Source organism: Leptonychotes weddellii, chromosome 6 (assembly GCF_054177405.1).
Source record: "Leptonychotes weddellii isolate Sample4059 chromosome 6, ASM5417740v2, whole genome shotgun sequence".
In the NCBI taxonomy this organism is placed as follows: Eukaryota; Metazoa; Chordata; class Mammalia; order Carnivora; family Phocidae; genus Leptonychotes; species Leptonychotes weddellii.
In genome coordinates, this window is record NC_138374.1 from 36984626 (window position 1) to 37003729 (window position 19104).

Genomic DNA, 19104 nt, shown 5'->3' on the forward strand with positions numbered 1-19104 from the left:
TTAACAACTCAAGTTTACAGATATAAATGCTAGATCTCAGGACATTAGAAGCTGCTTCGTAACTGTTAAAGAAACGCCTATAATTCTGCGACATATAACATCATCCTCATTACTCTTCATATTTTCTACCATATGACACGGACTAAACAGCATGTTTTGCAAATGACAGATCAGAGAAAGTAAAGCACAAATAAGGAAAAGCATCTTAAAATTATAGAATATTATGATTGAAAGAGACTTTAAAAATCATTTGAATTCACCACTGCCAGGAGGTTAATTTGCCCAAGTTAGTCAGAAAGTTAAAAGCAAAGCTGAGACCAAAAGACTAAGACATGAGGTTATCGCTTTTCATACTGGACTACCTAACATACTGTAAGACTTCTATTTATGTGATATTTGGAAAGTTAGCACATTGCTGAATGAAATTATTCTCTCATCTAACTGAAAACTTGAGTTTGTTCTCTAGCTATCTTACTATCTCAAATGTAGTGAAGAAATGTATTAAGACATTGGTACTCTGGCATAAATGGACACATCTATATGTTATATGCCATAACCATTTTGTATATACGTATATATACATACACATAGCAAAACAGACATAAATATTATAACCTTGAGTTAGAAAATGCCATATTTATAGATATGTTCTCCCCAATTTAAAAACAAACAAACATTAGGGGTCATAAAAAAATAGAAGTTTTGACTGTTTCAGATCAAGTATGCTTTATTTTTAAGCATTAAATTCATTCCTATTAATTTTTTATCTGTTAAATCAAAGTAATATTTCAAACTCTAAAGTATCTGAGTAGGTTACAGTACTTTGTATCCAAGGAAGTTAGATATCTAATGTTGATACTTAAATGTGCACAAATTAGAGACCCCAATCCAGACCAGTATGAATCTTACTATCACTGGGCCCAAAATGATGTCTTTAAAAAAAATTTAAGTTCTTCAGTTGATTCTGATGATAATATAGAGTGAGTTTAAAAAAAAAATTTTTTTTTGAAGATTTATTTACTTATTTTAGAGAGAGAGTGAGAAAGAGTGAGAGAGAGAGAAAGAGAGAAAGCACACGGGGGGGCGGGTAGAGGGAGAGAGAAACTTAAGCCGACTCCACATTGAGTGCAGAGCCCCATCTCACAACCGGGAGATAATGACCTGATCTGAAACAGAGTCAGATGCTTAACCAACTGTGCCACCCAAATGCCCCCAGAAAACACATTTTTATTTTTATTTTTTAAAAAAATTAATTTATTTGAGAGAAAGAGAGAGAGAGAGAGAGCGCATGTGTGTGCATGAGCATGGGGGGGGGCAGAAGGAGAGGGAGAAGCAGACTCCCCACTGAGCAGGGAGCCCAACACAGGGCTTGATCCTAGGACCCTGAGATCACGATCGGAGCTGAAGGCAGACGCTTAACCAACTGAGCCACCCAGGCACCCCACAAAAAACATTTTTAAACATTATTAAGAAGTTTATAAATATTTTATTCCTTACAACCACCATGTAAATTAGGTGAGAACACTGGCTTAGAAGTGTTAACTTGCCATGAGTCACAAATACATCATAAAGCTAAAATCTGAACCACGAGCTGGCTTTCAGAATCCTTCCTGTATTGACTGTAGCACATTATTTTCTTTAAATTTAATTTGTGGTTTATTAAATATGGTTGGTTAAAATGACAACCAGCCAGCCAATAATGCTTTATAAAATTACCCAAATTCTATAATTTTTGGTATTACAAATTACTTCAAGAGTACAGAAAGAGAATAAATGCTACTGTTCCCATTAGAGAAATCTGTTATTTTAGTATTTTACCATAACTGCAATTTTTTTTTTAAAGTAGGCTCCACACCCAGCACGGAGCCCAACACGGGACTCAAACTCAGGACCCTGAGATCAAGACCTGGGCTGAGATCAAGTGTTGGACGCTTAACTGACTGAGCCACCCAGGTGCCCCAAAGGTTGAATTTTTTAAAAAGTAATATATTATCACAGGTAAAGTCCCCTCCCTTGTCTCTATTTTCAGAGGTAAGCATTATTCTGAGTTTGGTGTTTATTAATGGCTTTTATACTTTCCTACATATGGATGCATCCATAAATATATGGTCCTATTTTGCATATTTTAAACTATATATAAATGGTACAATAATGCATATATATTCTGCATCTTCCTTTTTAAACTCTACATTTCTGAGACTGTCTTTGTTGAAACATACCTCCAGTTCATTTTAAATGTTGTATAGTATTTCACTATATGAATATATCACAATTTTTTATTCTCATGGATAGACTTGCTGCTGTTACCAATTTTTGCTATTATAAATGGTGTTGCAAAGAATAGCCCTATGCATGTCTCTTTATGTACATGTGCAAGAGTTTTTCTAGAACCTGGGAGACCTGCAGGGTCATGAACACTTATTATTTTTTTTAATATATTCTGAAATAAATCTGGTTTAAGGAGAGGTAATATATAATTATGCCAGAGTGAGGCTTAGAATTCCCCCAAACATTAGCTTATTATGCTAACTCAGTTATCTAAAATCATTAGCAGAACTGTCCTAAAGTGTTCTACCCTTTATTTTATAAAGAATTATGTTGGGGCACCTGGGTGGCTCAGTCAGTTGAATGTCCAGCTCTTGGTTTCAGCTCAGGTCACGATCTCAGGGTCATGAAATCAGGCTGCATTGGGCTCTGTGCTCAGTGGGAAGTCTGCTTGAGCTTCTATCCCTCTGCCCCTCCCCCTGTGCGTGCACTCTCTCTAAAACAAATAAATCTAAAAAAAAAAAGGAATTACGTTGATCTAGAAAGCCTAGGCCTTTCATAGAAATTAGCCAGTAAATCAATTTTAAAGATACATATGAGTTCTGAAACACATTCAATGAGATTTCCTTAATGCAAAGTAAGATTTCTGAAATTTCAGTTTCATTATAGTGTGAAAGTGATGATTAAGTCAATCTTCTTATTAAACAACTAGCTATGGGAATAGATGTATACATGGAATTAACAAGCATGCCACTTATTCTTTCCTGATAATACTTGTCTTTACGTGGCTTGTGACAAAGTATTTAATCATACTTTATATTTAAAGATGGCAGTGCTGTTCTCTCTCTGTCTCTATGTCAAATAAATAAAATTAAAAAAAAAAAAATCTTTAAAAAAAAAAAGGGGGCGCCTGGGTGGCTCAGACAGTTAAGCATCTGCCTTCAGCTCAGGTCATGATCCCAGCATCCTGGGATAGAGCTCCACATTGGGCTCCCCGCTCAGCAGGAAGCCTGCTTCTCCCTCTCCTACTCCCCATGCTTGTGTTCCATCTCTCTATGTCAAATAAATAAAATTTAAAAAAAAAAAACTTCTAAAAAGATGGCAGTGATTTATAAAGTTGTGTTTAATGAATAATAAAGGCAATCAACCTGCGAACAAAACAGTTTGCCATGTTATAGCTTTAATTTAAACTTTATTAAAAGTTTTAATTATTTGAGGCAAGTTAAATATTTACCAAGGTATATATACGAAAAGATGGCAGTTAATGATTCTTTGCCTAATTTTTGGAAGTAAAAACTTACCATACTATTCCTTGAGCTCCTGAGCCTATAGGTTTTAAATTCTGATACCGTTTCAAGACTGTAAACGTAGAATCTCCAATCTCTACACTATAAAAATTGCTGTCACGCTTGCTTCTGCTCATGATGGCAAACAATTAATTTAATGGCTTCATCCAAATAGTCACCAAGAAGCTGCAAAATGGAATAAAATGTGATGTTAACAAAATGAATTTATTTAATCTTAAAATTCACGTCCTCACTTTGTTCACTGATAGTAATACAGATTGCTATACCATGTTAAAAGAGCTGCTTCATTAAAACACAATTAGAAAGAAAAAAATACCAGAGTTTGGTTAGCATCTGCTATACTTAAGGATATGATTGATCGTTAAAAACAAAACAAAACTTTTACAAGGGTTAACAGTTTCTCCACTACAAGTCACTAGTATTAATATGCATACATGTCTTAACTTACCGGAAAACTATAAAAACAAACAAAAAAAGCAAATAATTAAACGAAACATGTTTTTAAGGTCACTTTCATAGCTTAAAATTTAAAACCAGCCCTTTTTATATATTTTTTTTTTTTAATTTTATTATGTTATGTTAGTCACCATACAATACATCATTAGTTTTTGATGTAGTGATCCACGATCCATTGTTTTCGTGTAACACCCAGTGCTCCATGCAGTACGTGCCCTCCTTAATACCCATCACCGGGCTAACCAATCCCCCCTCCCCTCTAAAACCCTGTTTGTTTCTCAGGTCCATAGTCTCTCATGGTTCATCTCTCCCTCCAATTCCCCCCGCCCATTTTTCCCTTCCTTCTCCTAATGTCCTCCACGTTATTCCTTATGTTCCACAAATAAGTGAAACCATATGATAATTGACTTTCTCTGCTTGACTTATTTCACTTAGCATAATCTCCTCCAGTCCCATCCATGTTGATTATGTGTTTCTTATAAAATACGGAAACCTTAATATTTGTGAGAAATTGATAAACTTTCATTCAAAAATAATTCACAATCTCATTTAGTGTAACATGGAAGAAACAACCAAGTGGGAGGCTAGTGAGCTGGTTAGCATGTATGATCCCTACACCTAACAAACACAGAGCAGCACAGTGCTGCCACGATAACAGAGCCCCTGATCCCCAACAGCAACAACTAGGTGTAATGCAGATGTTGAGGTTATAATTGTTGAAAGGATGAGAAGCAGGGTACTAAATAGAAGATAAAATAAGAAGATATAAAATAAAGTTAAAAATAAGAAAATATAAGAGAAAATATATAGAGAAAAACATTTAGGATATTAGGATGTAAAATAAAACAATACTGTTCTGAATTGTGTGGGGCCTCAAAAGCATGACCTAAGTTCTGACCACAGCTCTTTACCACATGCCCAATTACAAACCAAGGAAGTCTTTTTCCACCTATTTGAGTTGTATTTATTTACAAACCCATTACCCATTCCTACTAGATGAAAGTGGTTTATTCCTAAAATGCACATAAGACAGCGCCAAACTACTCTCCATATCCCACAATAAACCAAGAAACCAGTTAGGTCTAAAGAATTAGTGTGTTGTGTGTGTACGGTTTTAAGACAATGCTAACACAAACAAAAATAAAAACAAAATCCTGAAAGACTTACAATGCAAAGAAATCAATTTAACAAATAATAAGTGCCTAACCTGTGCCAGGCACTATGTTGGGCCCTAGGGCCAGACTATGTAGAAGCTCATGAACTGGATTCTAACACAGTTGAATTCTTAGAGTAGGATGGAAAGCACTGGGAAGTGGAGAGCAAGAGTACCTTGACCAGCATCCTGCCTGCTACTTGGGAGATTATACTGCAAGAGGAGGGGAACAAAAGTTGGAAGAGGAAAACTAGTAAGCTATTGCACTAATCCAGATATTGTACTAATCCAGATAAGAGATGAAATTAAAATTAATGAGGATTCTTAGATGTGATGAAACTAAACAAAAAGTCCAAACAGTGTAAGCTTTAAAAAAGAAGGTAAGTAAATTGAAAGCAATTGAGAAGTCAGATAAATGATTTGGATACATTAAAGAGGGGCCAGAGAAATATTTCCAAAATCAATAACTAAACTAGTTATGTAATACTCCAGAGAGAAATGTCTGAAATGACAAATGTCATTAATTCTGCCTAAGCAGACAGACCAGAAGTTAAAGAATAAAGTTTGGTAATGATTTAAACATTCAGATATGCTCATAGGATGATCAAATACAGGTATTGAGTACCCAGACCAATTTCCTAAAGTAACCCAATTCCCTCTTGTCTACCAGAGTAGGGAAATAGGGAGAAAGAAAGAGAAGTGAAAAGAGGAAGAGAGGGAAGTGTTGGGTGTCAGGTCCCTCATCAAATACTCTACACACTGATCCTGGAAACCTGGTCTGCCTAGGGCCTGGAGACAATAGTAATGGTCTCTGGTAATGTGCACATATGGTCAGAGGCAGAGCACAGAGCCTCCAATAGCAAGGAAAGGCTTCTCTCAATTCCCAGAACAGAATGGCCTGGGAGCAGGAGTGCCCATGGTACATACACAGAAGTCAAGACTAAGCTGTGGCAGCAGCTGAGTGATGATAGTTAACACAACTCCCCAGGAACAGGCACAGCAAAGTACCCAAGGTTAAGTAGGTAGGCCCAGTCAGTGGGACCCTCCACAAAAGCCACAGATGCCACTCCCACAAACAAGAAATAAAAAACTCTACTCATTTATGCTCTCAGCTGCAAAATATTTACTGACATACCTGAGTCAAACTATGCTGGATACAATAAACACAACAGTAATCAGCATCTATCTGCCCCTTAATGGAGCTTGCAGTTAAGACAGATGAAGAGACCTTATTATGTTGCTTAGTATCTGCCTGTGTATCAATATGGCTGTGATAAGAGTGTGAAGGGAAAGGGCAGGATGCTTACAGAAGCAAGACTATGCTAGTCTGGGCTCAGGAAAAAATTCCCTTGATGCTGTGATGTTTGAGCAAGATCTGAACACTGAATATGAGTTAATCAGGCACAGAGAGAAGGGAGCTTTCTAGGCAGAACAAACAGCACATGCAAGGCAAATGCACCAACTTTAACTGTCCAATTTCATGAGTTTGATGAATGTATACAATCCTATAACCACAACCCAAACCATGATATAGATTATTTCCATCACCACAAAAATGTTCCCTGTGGGTCAATCCCTGCCCTCTATTTCCCACCCACCCCTGGCAATCAATGAACTGCTTAGTTGTGTCTCTCCTAGATCTTCATATAAATGAAATCACACAGCATTACATAATTTGTGTATCTGGCTCTTTCACTTGCCCTAATTTTTTTTTTTTTTTAAGATTTTATTTTTTTAAGGTATCTCTACACCCAATGTGGAGCTCAAACTCACAACCCCAAGATCAGGAGTCTCATGCTCCACCGAATGAGCCAGCCAGGTGCCCCTGCCCCAATGCATTTACTATTCATCTGTGCTGCATCTCTTTTTACTATTGTGTGGATATACCATTTGGACATTTAGATTGTTGTCAGTCTGGAGGTTATTATAAACAATGCTGGTATAAACATTCACACTTTTTTCCACCATTCATCTTGGGTTATATTTAGGGAGTGGGATTCTAAGTCCTAGGTTTAACTTTTATAAGAAACTGCCAAACTGTTTTCCAAAGTGGCCATACCATTTTTCATTCCCAACAGCAAAGTAAGAGAGTTCTAAATGCTCCACATTCTTGTGATTGCCATTTAACTTTATGTATACTAGTGGGTTTCACTGTAGTTTACATTTATGTTTCCTAATAATTAATGATGTTGAACATTTTTTCACAGGCTTATATGCTACATCTTTTTTTGATGAAATAGCTAACACTTTTGCCCATTTAAAAATATGACTGCTTTAGTACTAATTTATATATTCTGGATATACATCATTTATCAGACGTTGTGCAAGTATTTTTTCCCAGTCTGTGGCTTGCCTTTCCATTTCCGTTTTAAATGTCTTTTTTTTTTTTTTTTAACGTTTTAACTTTGAAATAATTTTGGAACCACACAGCAGTTACAAAAATAGTACAAAGATCCTGGCTATCCTTCACCCAGCTTTATGCAAATGGGAGCATCTGACATAACCATAGCACAATTATCAAAATGAGAACATTGACACTGGTACATACTATTAACGAAAAGGAAACTTGACACTGGTACAATACTGTTAAACAAACTACAGACTTTATTTCAGATTTTACTAGTTTTTACATGTACTTTGTGTGTAAATTTATCACATACATCTATTAGTGTAATCACAATCAGAATACAGAAGTGTTTCATCTCACCAAAGAAAATCCTTCGTGCTATCCCTTTATATAATTACATCCTCTTGCGAACCCTACCCCTGGCAACTATGATGCTTCCACCACTATAATTTTTTTCATTTAAATAATGTTATGTAAGTGAAATAACATAATATGTAATCCTTTATAGTTTCCAATATGCAGGCCTTGCAAAATTTTGTTCAACTTTTCCTTAGGTATTAATATTCTAGGTGCTACTATAAATGTTTTAATGTTAATTTATTTTTAAATTTTCAATTGTTCATTGCTAGTACATGGAAATACAATTAAGTTTTTTGTATAATAACTTTGTACTAAGCTCATTTATTTGTCTTAGTAGCCTTTTTTGTGGATTCTTTAAGATTTTCCACATATATAATCAGTTTCATATCTTCATTTCCAATTTGGATGCCTCTGAATTTCTTTTCTTGCCCTGCTGTACTAACTACAATTTCCATACAATCCTGAATAGAAGTGGTAAGACCAAACATCATCCCTTTGGTTCCTGATCTGAGGGGAAGGCATTCAGTCTTTCTCCACTAAGTATGATGTAAATGACAGGATTTTACTAGCTGGCCTTTAACAAGATGAGAAAGTTCCCTTTAAGTCCTATTTCACTGAGAGTTTTTAGTATTAATAAGTATTTAATTTTGTCAAATTATTTTTCTGAATCTTTTGAGACAATCATATAATTTTATTTTCTTAGTTGGTTCATATGAAGTACACTGATTGATTTTCAAATGTTGAACCAACCTTGTATTCCTGTAATGAATCCCACTTGGTCAAAAGTATCCTTTTTATACTACTGATTCATTTGGCTAAAATTTTGTTGAAGGCTTTTCCATTTATTTTTATGGGGAATATTGGTCTGCAGTTTTCTTTCATGGTAGCATAATGCTGACCTCATAAAATGAGTTGGGAAGTGTTCCCTCTTCTTTTATTTTCTGAAAGACTTTGTGTAGAAGTGATACTATTTCATCTTGAATGTTTGATAAAATGTCTCAGTGAAGCCTTCTAGGACAAGAGTCTTTTTTGAGGTAAGGTTTTCATTGCAAATTAAAATTTTATATATATAGATATACCTAGGACTATTCAGGTTATCTATTTCATCTTAAATGAGGTTTGGTAGTTTTGTGTTTTTCAAGGAATTTCCTAATTCCATCTAAGTTGTCCAATATAATGTCCATAGGATCTGTAACCATGTATCCTCTTTCAACCCTATACTATAATCTGTGTCTTTTCTTTTTTTTTCCTGATCAGCCTGGCTAGAATTTTATCACTATTTTTGATCATTTTAAAAAGTTAGAGTTTATTCCTGACTTTCTCTATTGTTTTGCACTTTTCTATTTCACTGGTTCATGCTCTTGTCTTTTATTTCCTTCTTTTTGCTTTGGGATTGCTATTCTCTTCCAGTTTCTTAAAATAGAAGCTTAAAAGTATTGGTTGGAAAACTCTTTTTAATATAAGCACTTAATACTATAATTTTACTCACCACTTTAAGCTTCTTCCTACAATATGTTATCATCATATCCATATTTAACAATAAAATAAATACCAACACCTATGTAAGTTTTACTTTATGCCAGGTCTTATTTCAAGTGCTTTATAAATCTCCTTTAATCCTCACAACAGGCCTATGAAGGTTTTCTAGTTGTTTATGGCTAATGGGTAAATTCAGTTCTTGTTACTACTACTTGGCTGGAAGCATAAATCCCATGTACTTATTGTGTGATGTTTCCTTATGTTAAGATAGGAATTACTGCTTTTCTATCTTTCGATGATGAAATTAAGTCTTAGAAAGGTTAATTGCTTATGGTTACAAAGTTAATAAGGGGCAGAGTGAAGATTTGAGTCCTTCACCCATACACTGTATTAAGTCCAAAATTTAAAAAAATCTTGGTGATGAAAAAGGGTATGAAGGGAGAGGTACAGTTATAAATATGTTGAGTCTGAGATATCTCTAAGACATCCAAATGTAAGTATCAAGTTGGTAGCCAGATATAGAACTGGACCTCGCAGGAGAGTGTGGGTAAAAGATACAAATTTAAGAGTTGTTACTGAACCAATGAGAATGATGTTACTCAAGAAGAGTGCAGTATGAAGGAAGAGAGACCTAAGATTCAGCTTTGTGAACACCCACATTTAATGAGCAATCAGAAAAAGATAAGCCAACAAAGAAGTCAGAGAATAGATAGCCAGCCACAGAAAATGAGAGAACACATTGGAGAAGCCAAAGGAAGTGTTTTAAAGAACAGTGGTCAATAGCAGTGAATGCCATAGAAATATCAAAGAAACCACTGGAGTAGAGTCATGGGGTTCGTAGAAGCTAGGTATAAGCAGGATATGATTTTAGAAACAAGTTAAGTAGTATCAGTACTTCTTAAGAGAAATTTAGCAAAGAAGAGAGGAAATTGATAGAGAAAAGTAAGGGTCAAGGGAGAATAATTAGATTATATATAATACATAACATAGTATAGCATAGCATATATAACACAAAGACAACATGAACACATTTACCTACTAATAGAAAGGATCCAATATAGAGAGGAAGGGTGAGAATAGGGGAATGAAAAAGAAAAATGAGGGGCGCCTGGGTGGCTCAGTTGGTTAAGCAACTGCCTTCGGCTCAGGTCATGATCCTGGAGTCCCAGAATTGAGTCCCGCATAGGACTCCCTGCTCAGCAGGGAGTCTGCTTCTCCCTCTGACCCTCCCCGTCTCGTGCTCTCTCTCTTTCATTCTCTCTCTCTCAAATAAATAAATAAAATCTTTAAAAAAAAAAAGAAAAGAAAAGAAAAATGAAGCTTCAGATAGCACCATATCTCTGAAAAAGCAGAATGGAATGTGATCCAGAACACATGTATGGCTATACAGATGGAGATACTGGTATAGCTCTGCCATCAGAAAATATCATCAAGACTGAGATGGAAGGATCAATTTCCAAGACAAGGGCATGAAGGATACTGGTGACATTATGGAGGATGCATTTGTTCTCCTGTTCTCTCCACGATGATACTGGAACAGCAAGAGTGTGAGGAAGAAATGCTATTGGTCACTGATGACTCATGTCCCTACTCAGGAAGGCCTCTTCTTGGATTTAAAACAAAGGAACTATAGTTATAGAATTTAGATGTGACTGGTTATAGAGCTCACAGCAATAAGAGAAAAGATAGGCATTATTATCCCATTCAATAGACGACTAAACTGAGGCTCAAAAAGACTAACATATGATCAAATGTTGTGGAAATGTTGAGGTTCAGCTCTAGCCTTCAAATTTCACCTCTTATTATTCCTCTAGCAAGAACATCTTATTATTCCTCTAGCAAGAACACTAAACTCAATGTCAACATGGCTAAATTGTCATCCCCCAAAACTCTCATGCACCTGAAATCTGCTCATTTCCCTTTCCTTTTTGTGAAATATTTTCACCATTTTTTCTATCCCAATTCTATCTACCAAAGACTAGCTTAAGTATGATGCTCCCTTTTCTACTCAAACCAACTTGAATCTAATTTCTCATCTAAACTACTTTGTATATTTAAATGTACAGATTTTACTACCAGACTGTGATTTAAACAAAAAAAAAAAAAAAAGATTTTATTTATTTAAGAGAGAGAACGTGCAAGGAGAGGGAGAGAGGGGGAGAGAATCCCAAGCAGACTCCACGCTGCGTGCAGAGACCACACGGGATTCAAGACAGGGCTCAATCCAACAACCCCGACATCATGATCTGAGCTGCAACCAAGAGTCAGACGCTTAACTGACTGAGCCACCCAGGCGCCCCCAGCCTGTGATCTTTTTGAGGGTAAGGACTGTTTCCTTCATCTTCAGATTTCTAACATATCAGCTCTCTGTAACAGTTATGATTTAATAGTAACTGCTTAAAGAAGTTAACCAAGAATATGAATCTTTTTAAATAAGTCACAAATTACATAATAAAATGTTCTGTTTCTCTTCATCGGTTTTTTCCTTCATTAGCAGGGAAAAAAAAAAAAAGATTGAATTAGGTTTTAATGACTCAAGGTTTATTTCTGTGATGTCTACACAAGGAACAAAAGTCTACTGCTTTTATAGGTTGGCCCACCTATAAAATGGCTGGTCTGGCAAGCCTGAAGGTGGAGACAGACAAGTTAAATAAAAGTTACATTAAAAGTATTTAAGGGAAAAAAGAATGAGTTCAATGCAGTCACACAAAAGGCCTTACAGACAACAGAAAATAATGCAGGTTGCATCACAAATATATTTAATGGCTAAGCTTAGAATTTAACCAACTAACTTCAGAAGTTATCCTACAGAAAAGTGAAACTCAACAAGCTCCTATAATCCTCACAACAAATAAGCTATTAGTAAATATTAAGACTTAAAAAGCTTATTATTAAAACAGAATGAAGTAAAACCAACAGACAAGAAGAAACAGAATTCTCTACCACCTATCCACCATCTCTAAAACTGAATAGTGTGAACATACAGACATTTGTATACCTCTCCTTTTCCTGGATTATACTTTACACTCTAGTTTAGTGTTTCTCCAATTTAAATGTTCATAAAAATTAATTTGCAGGAGTGTGTGTACACAAAAGATTTTATATTGTCTTTTATGAATGAGGAAACTTTCAAGAGTGGTTCTGACTTTGGCTTTATATACTGACTTTAGACTCTAACTCCAGTGTACAAAAGTCCAATCTAAATAATCCATAACACTTGCACAGTCAAAATCACCCCTAAAAATTATTTAAATCATCATATACAGTAACATTTAGTACAGTAACTTTTAAGGCCACACTAAATATGAGATGTTCACCCTATGGGAAACATAGGAACTAATTAAAATCGAACAGCAGATTCCTGTCTCAAGGACACAGGCAGATTCCTGTCATTTCTTTCATTTTATCCGTCTGTAAGACATGCATAGCTGGATATTTAAAAGTTAAGCTCATGTAAGATGAAATGTCACTACCATAATCATTAAAATAATGAAGCTTCCAGGAAGAGGTCAGAATCTTATATAAGAATTAATTCACCTGATTTGGACTTTATGAAAGTAAGAAGCTAAATGAACCTAGATGAGGGCTGAAATAATGCTCCTCTAAATTTGAGACTCTTCCTTATTCTCCTTTTCTGCTACTCACTTATAAAGAGGAGGTTAGAATCTATTCCCACAGATACTCTGTAAAAAAGTAGACGGCTCCTTTAAGCATTAGGATAATTAGTTTGTTTCTTTAGTTATCCATTGAGTGCAGAAACAAAGTATTCCAGCCAAAAGATAATCTGATGCTGGGTCCCTACCGATTCTTTCTACTATGTACCAATCATACCTAGTATGCCCTCTTTTCTAGGAGAATTCGACCCCCCACCACAAAGGGAGTGGAGAAAGTAAGGCCTAGTTTGTACTTCAGCAACTGGTTTTTGTAAGATCTATTTATAAAATAGATTTTTCTCTTAATTGAGCTTACTTGAGTAGGCTTATTACATTCCAACCACAAAATAATGCTAACACACCAGTGTCCCTTCACAATTTCTGTATTTTGAGGCGGATGCCTTTAACTAAAATAGCAGCAGCCACATGAAGTCACTAAGCTTCAGAACTAGTTTCCAAGACTTCAGACATTCAAGTTATTTATTAAAGATCTCAGGACTTTATAGCAGTGTCCTAAGCAATAAAGTAGCATGCTTCTGACTACTTTTTAAACAACACTAACAGCCCAATATGTGTATTCTATTACCATTCATGTTTTTCTTAGCTGGTATCCAAGATTCTAAAATTATTTTGTACTCAAAATGGCAAAAATCTCAAAATATTAGAAAGCTGGCTCTGAGCTGCTCAACTGTATCTAGATTGTTAATGTTAGTGGTTAAAATGCAATGAGAATTTTCTCAGTGACATTCAATTTAATAAAAATAAGTAGCCTAGGGACGCCTGGGTGGCTCAGTTGGTTAAGCATCTGCCTTCGGCTCAGGTCATGATCCCAGGGTCCTGGGATCAAGTCCCGCATGGGGCTCCTTGCTCAGCAGGGAGCCTGCTTCTCCCTCTGCCTGCCGCTCCCCTGCTTGTGCGCTCGCTCTCTCTCTGGCAAATAAGTAAGTAAAATCTTTTTTTAAAAAAATAAGTAACCGGGCGCCTGGGTGGCTCAATCGTTAAGCGTCTGCCTTCGGCTCAGGTCATGATCCCAGGGTCCTGGGATCGAGCCCCGCATCGGGCTCCCTGCTCCGCCGGGAGTCTGCTTCTCCCTCTCCCACTCCCCCTGCTTGGGTTCCCTCTCTCGCTGTGTCTTTCTCTGTCAAATAAATAAAAAAATCTTTAAAAAAAAAAAAAAAAGTAACCTAATTTGTAAGAATACACTACTTCTCAAGGTACTCAAAAGATTCTTTCATTTTAAAGCTAAGAAAAATGTATACTTGTGAATTGCTATAATACTTTTTTGAGTTCTTAGGCAAGAAAGAATACCTATAGCTTTAAGGGCACTCTTTGTACTCTGTGGAACCCTGGGTTAACTCTTCTGCGATTGAAAAAACTGATCATACAAAAGAACTCATTCCTTGAGAAATATTCAAATGCCTGACTTTTCTAATTATAACTTTTGCCAAGTCTTCTAGTAATAAGATTCTCAGGCTCACAAGAGAAGAAAATATTGATCACATTCAACCACCACCAGAGACACTTCCTAAAACCACAAATTAGGAATAGCAAATGAGAAGTGTCCCAGATGCATTTTACAGGGAATTTTATTCATAATAGTTAATTCCACATATAATTACCCCTAGTTTATCTTGCCAGCAGTATAATTATGATCAGAATTTTGAAAAAAGGGCTAGGTAGGTGTTAGAAGAAAGTGATTCCATTACAAACAGCTTTCTGTAATTAAATATGCCGTTCCCAGGAGAAAAAAATAATCACTGAATTTCAGAGTAAATTACACCATGTTTCAAAATCTGAAAGCTCAGCAAGATGGGAGAGAAAAACAGCATTTCCATCTGATTGTGATAATCAGATATAACAAATCTAAGCCGAAGATTTTTGCAAGATTAATAAAAAGGTTTAATTGTCCAGTTACAAACCTATAATCAATCACTCAAAATACCTTCAATTTTAACCTCTAACTCATCTTCAGGTTGCTCTTCACTGAGTAAGACCTGTATTTTGTATCATAAAAATCTATTTTTTCACTACCAACACATTAACAGCCATAAAGGCTAAAGACTAAATACACAGATTTTTTTCCCTGCATAAATTTATAGCAGATACTAAGTATTTCTCCTCTAATCCTCCTCCCCTCACACAGCCCAAGAAGATTTATGACTTGCTGTTGTAATTCAATAACCTATATATGGAAAAAGCTCATGAAATCACTGAGAAGGCAATTTAAACATAACATGGGTGCCCCACATGCTAAATGGCAGAAGTGATAAAAACTTTTTTTCTGGTTTGGATTTTTTGATTCATGAACGAAAACAGTGTTAACCAACTTACGTGTATTTATTTGTTCCTAAAGGGGCCCCTAACAATTTTAAACTATAAAACAATGAAATACTTTGAAGGAAAAAGATCCTTGAATAATAATGTCAAATGATTTGATGCAATAAATGGCACACAGGAAGAAAGCCTAGAAAAACAAAGTATGCTAGACCCAAATGATCCCAAGAGGGCTCAAAAGGCCCCAGCAGGACTGCAACCCTGAATAATCATCAATAATTATAATAGTCCTGAGGCATTAAGAAATTAAATGACCAGTGTACTCCATTTCAGAAAACCAGAACCTGGTTAATAAATTTTTATAAAGAAGCCAACCAAAGTTATATTTTGTAAATGTTAGTATATTAGGGAGACAAAAATCACACATAATACACATCATAAATTGGCAGTAAACATGTTACAAAAAGTCACGGTTACTCCTCAAATCCTTACAATCACCCTTCATGCTTCACTATCTCTTGAACCCTCTGAAGAGCCACTTACAAGTTCCCAAACTCAGGGCCTGCTCAATCAACTCCTCTTGAACCACTCCGCAAACTGCTCAAACTTTGCAAACAACTTTTCTCTACTTCTACTTCTCACTCCTTAAATGCATACCATACCTAAGAAGACCTTACCTTTCCATATATTTCCCTCCTTGGTAAATTCATGGCTTCACTTATGATCTCTGAGTTTTGTTTCCAGCCCAGACCTCTCTGGTATATTCAACTGTCTTTTGGTCATGTGAGTATGTTCCATAGGTATTCAAACTCTAAATAGTTAAAATCAAACCTTTTTTCCAAAACTTGTTCTTGCTTCCATATCTATTTCTTTGTCAGCAGTACCATTCTTCTAGTAACAGCGGCTGGAAATCTCCAAAGAAACTACTGGTTCATTTTCCTTTAGTGTCACCTTCACCTTAGGATCAATCTCTTATAGTTACTCTCATTTATTCTTTGCACAAAATGAGCCCCAGGCTTTTAACAACTCTACTTTCCCATTAGTCCTCTCATGCTTTTACTTTTTTCCTTCCTCATTTTACATTCCACAGTCTATTAGTTAGACCACCACTAAGCCAACATCCCTGCTCTTTCCTTGATACACCAACCTGAAACAGCACAGTGGGGACTAAACAGGCTCCTCCTCCTCTTGAGCATATACAGAAGCTGCTGAACAAAAAACAAAATGGTGCATACTGGTACTGCTTTTCAATTCAAGGCCCACAGTCTAAGCCAGAGAGAAAATCCTAGATTTCCCTAGTCAGCTATCTTCTCTAATTTCTACAATACAGTTGACCAAGGAATGACACAGGTATGAACTGTGCAGGTCCATTCATACGTGATTTTTTTTTAATAATACAATATAGTACTGTAAATATATTTTCCTTATGATTTTCTAAATAACATTTTTCTTAGTAACATTTTCTTTTCTCTAGCTTACTTTACTGTAAGAATACAGTATATAACACATATACATAAAGTGTTAACTATATTATCAGTAAGGGTTACAATGAACAGTAAGCTATAAGTAGTTAAGTTTGGGGGGGATCAAAAGTTAGATGCAGATTTTCCACTGTGCATGGACTAGTGCCCATCTTCAACCCTACCTTACTTACAGATAATAGCAATCCCTTCCTAGAGAAAAACCAAAGTCAGGAAATACCTTAACTTTCTCTTGCCAAACCAATATCCATATATTTATTTTTGCTTCATTCTTCACTATTATACTGTAACAGTGCTCTGAATAACTCTTCTGTTTGCTCCTCTTTCTCCCAGCACTCAAAAATGACTAAGCCTCTGCTATTAAAAAAAAAAATACATACACACACTTAAAAACCCTATTTCACTGTCAACAGCAATCTCTAGCCATAGGCCCCTCTCTTTCCTTCCTCTCAAATTTCTCATATGCTATTCCAACCTCTTTACACCCCACAGAGTCCTCAATCCTCTGCTCCCATTTTTACCACCATTAAACTCATTTGCCAAGGTGATCAACAAACGCCTTGCTCTGAAAATCAACAGAACTGTACTCTTTATGCTGATCAGCAGAATCTGGCACTGTTCACCACATTCTCCTCTTCCCTTGAATTCCTAAAAACGTTGCATGTTTTGATTTTTCGCACCTTCTGTTCTTTCTCAGTGTTCCTTTGCAGGCTCCTTTTCCCTGCCAGCCCTCAAACAGGACTGTCTCCAGGGCTGTCCTGGCTCTCTTCTCTTGTTATCTCTCCCAGGGCCATCTTATCCACTCTCATGACTTCAGTTAACACTTAAAACTAACTTTCAAACATTTATCTACTATTGAGCTTTTCCCTCTGCCCTAGATGCATACATTCAATGGTCTATTAGACATCTCCATTTAAATGTCTCCAAGCTACCTCAAACTCTGCATGTGTAAAAATGAATTCATTCCATCTCTTCTAATCCCCACTGAATCTTCTTCTCCTATGTTCTTTCCAGTTTTGGGTACTATCATCAGTTATTCAAGCCAGAAACAAAGATATATTATCCTTGATTCTTCATCTTCCCATATACAATTTACCATACAATTCTGGAGATCCAATTTTTAATCTACCACAAATTCATTCTCTAACTCACCACTCTAACTCTGGCCAACATTATCTATTGCCTGAATTACTGTATTGTCCTAAAGAAGGCCTCTAGTCCCCCTGTCCACAATTCTTTACTCTGATGTCAGACTGATCTTTTGAAGCTGATTAATTCTGAGAAATCTACCCAGGCCACAACTCACTGCACACCCTTAATCATGAGAGGGGTGGGCTCTGAAGCCCTGGTTTTTGCTATATGCTCTCCTGGCCATAGCTGATTAGATTTAGGGGAGACAACTGACTTAATGAGCCAATTAGATTTTCTCCAGGGGATGTGGAATTGGGAGAAAAACTAAGAGGCTGTGGGTTAGCTTTGTAGTTAAAAGAAACAGAGAAGCCAGGAGAGAAAGAACAATGAAGGAGAAGCTAGAGATAAGATACCTTGTGATGAATGTGAAGAAGAGGGCAGACCTAGAGAGCCTGATACTAATTCAGGACCCATTTTTGGTCCCAGACCTTTGTGAAGTCCAGCTGCACTTCCTACCCTTGCATATGCTGAACTTCTCTGGATCATTTTCTTTGTGTTTTGCTTAAGTTTCTTACTTAAAACTAATCCTTAACAAAAATAATCCTTCTAACATGGAAATTTGATCCTGAATCTCCCTTGCTTAAAATCATACCATGGTTCCCTCTGGCTCATTGGACAAAGCCCAAATCTTTCATTAGGGTTTCCAGGGCTATGGATGATTTGGCCTTGGCCTCCTCTCCAACCCAGGATACGACAACGAATTTCTTTTAGTTCCATAATGTACCACAATCTCTCTCACCTCCAAGGTGACACATAGTTTCTTTTTACCTACAAAATACTTCTCCCTACTCACTTTCCCTAGTCAAGATCTACTCATCTATGAGGCTTTGAGTTTAGTGGCCAGTGTAATCATTCCCAGGGCACACTAGCTTTCCTCTCTGGCAGCATATGCATTATCCTAATTGTAAATGCCTGAGTTTTCCATTGGACTAGTAAAACTCTGTAAGGGCAAACAGCATTTGTTTTGTTCACAGTTGTGCTCATAGAAATGCACAGCAAGGGTGCCTGGGTGGCTCAGTTGGTTAAGCGACTGCCTTCGGCTCAGGTCATGATCCCAGGGTCCTGGGATCGAGTCCCATATCGGGCTCCCGGCTCAGCAGGAAGCCTGCTTCTCCCTCTCCCATTCCCCCTGCTTGTG

General features: G+C 36.4%; 1 protein-coding gene across 3 annotated transcripts in view; it reads right to left on the reverse strand.

The window, feature by feature from the left end:
* MAPK8 (mitogen-activated protein kinase 8) overlaps positions 1-19104 on the reverse strand; it is an 85299-nt gene that overhangs the window by 37659 nt on the left and 28536 nt on the right. For all 3 annotated transcript variants that reach the window (XM_006738228.3, XM_006738227.3, XM_006738229.3), the window contains exon 2: positions 3567-3737. In XM_006738228.3, coding sequence (XP_006738291.1) covers positions 3567-3688 — 122 coding nt within the window. In that variant the 5' untranslated portion in view covers positions 3689-3737. The remainder of the gene's footprint in view (positions 1-3566; positions 3738-19104) is intronic.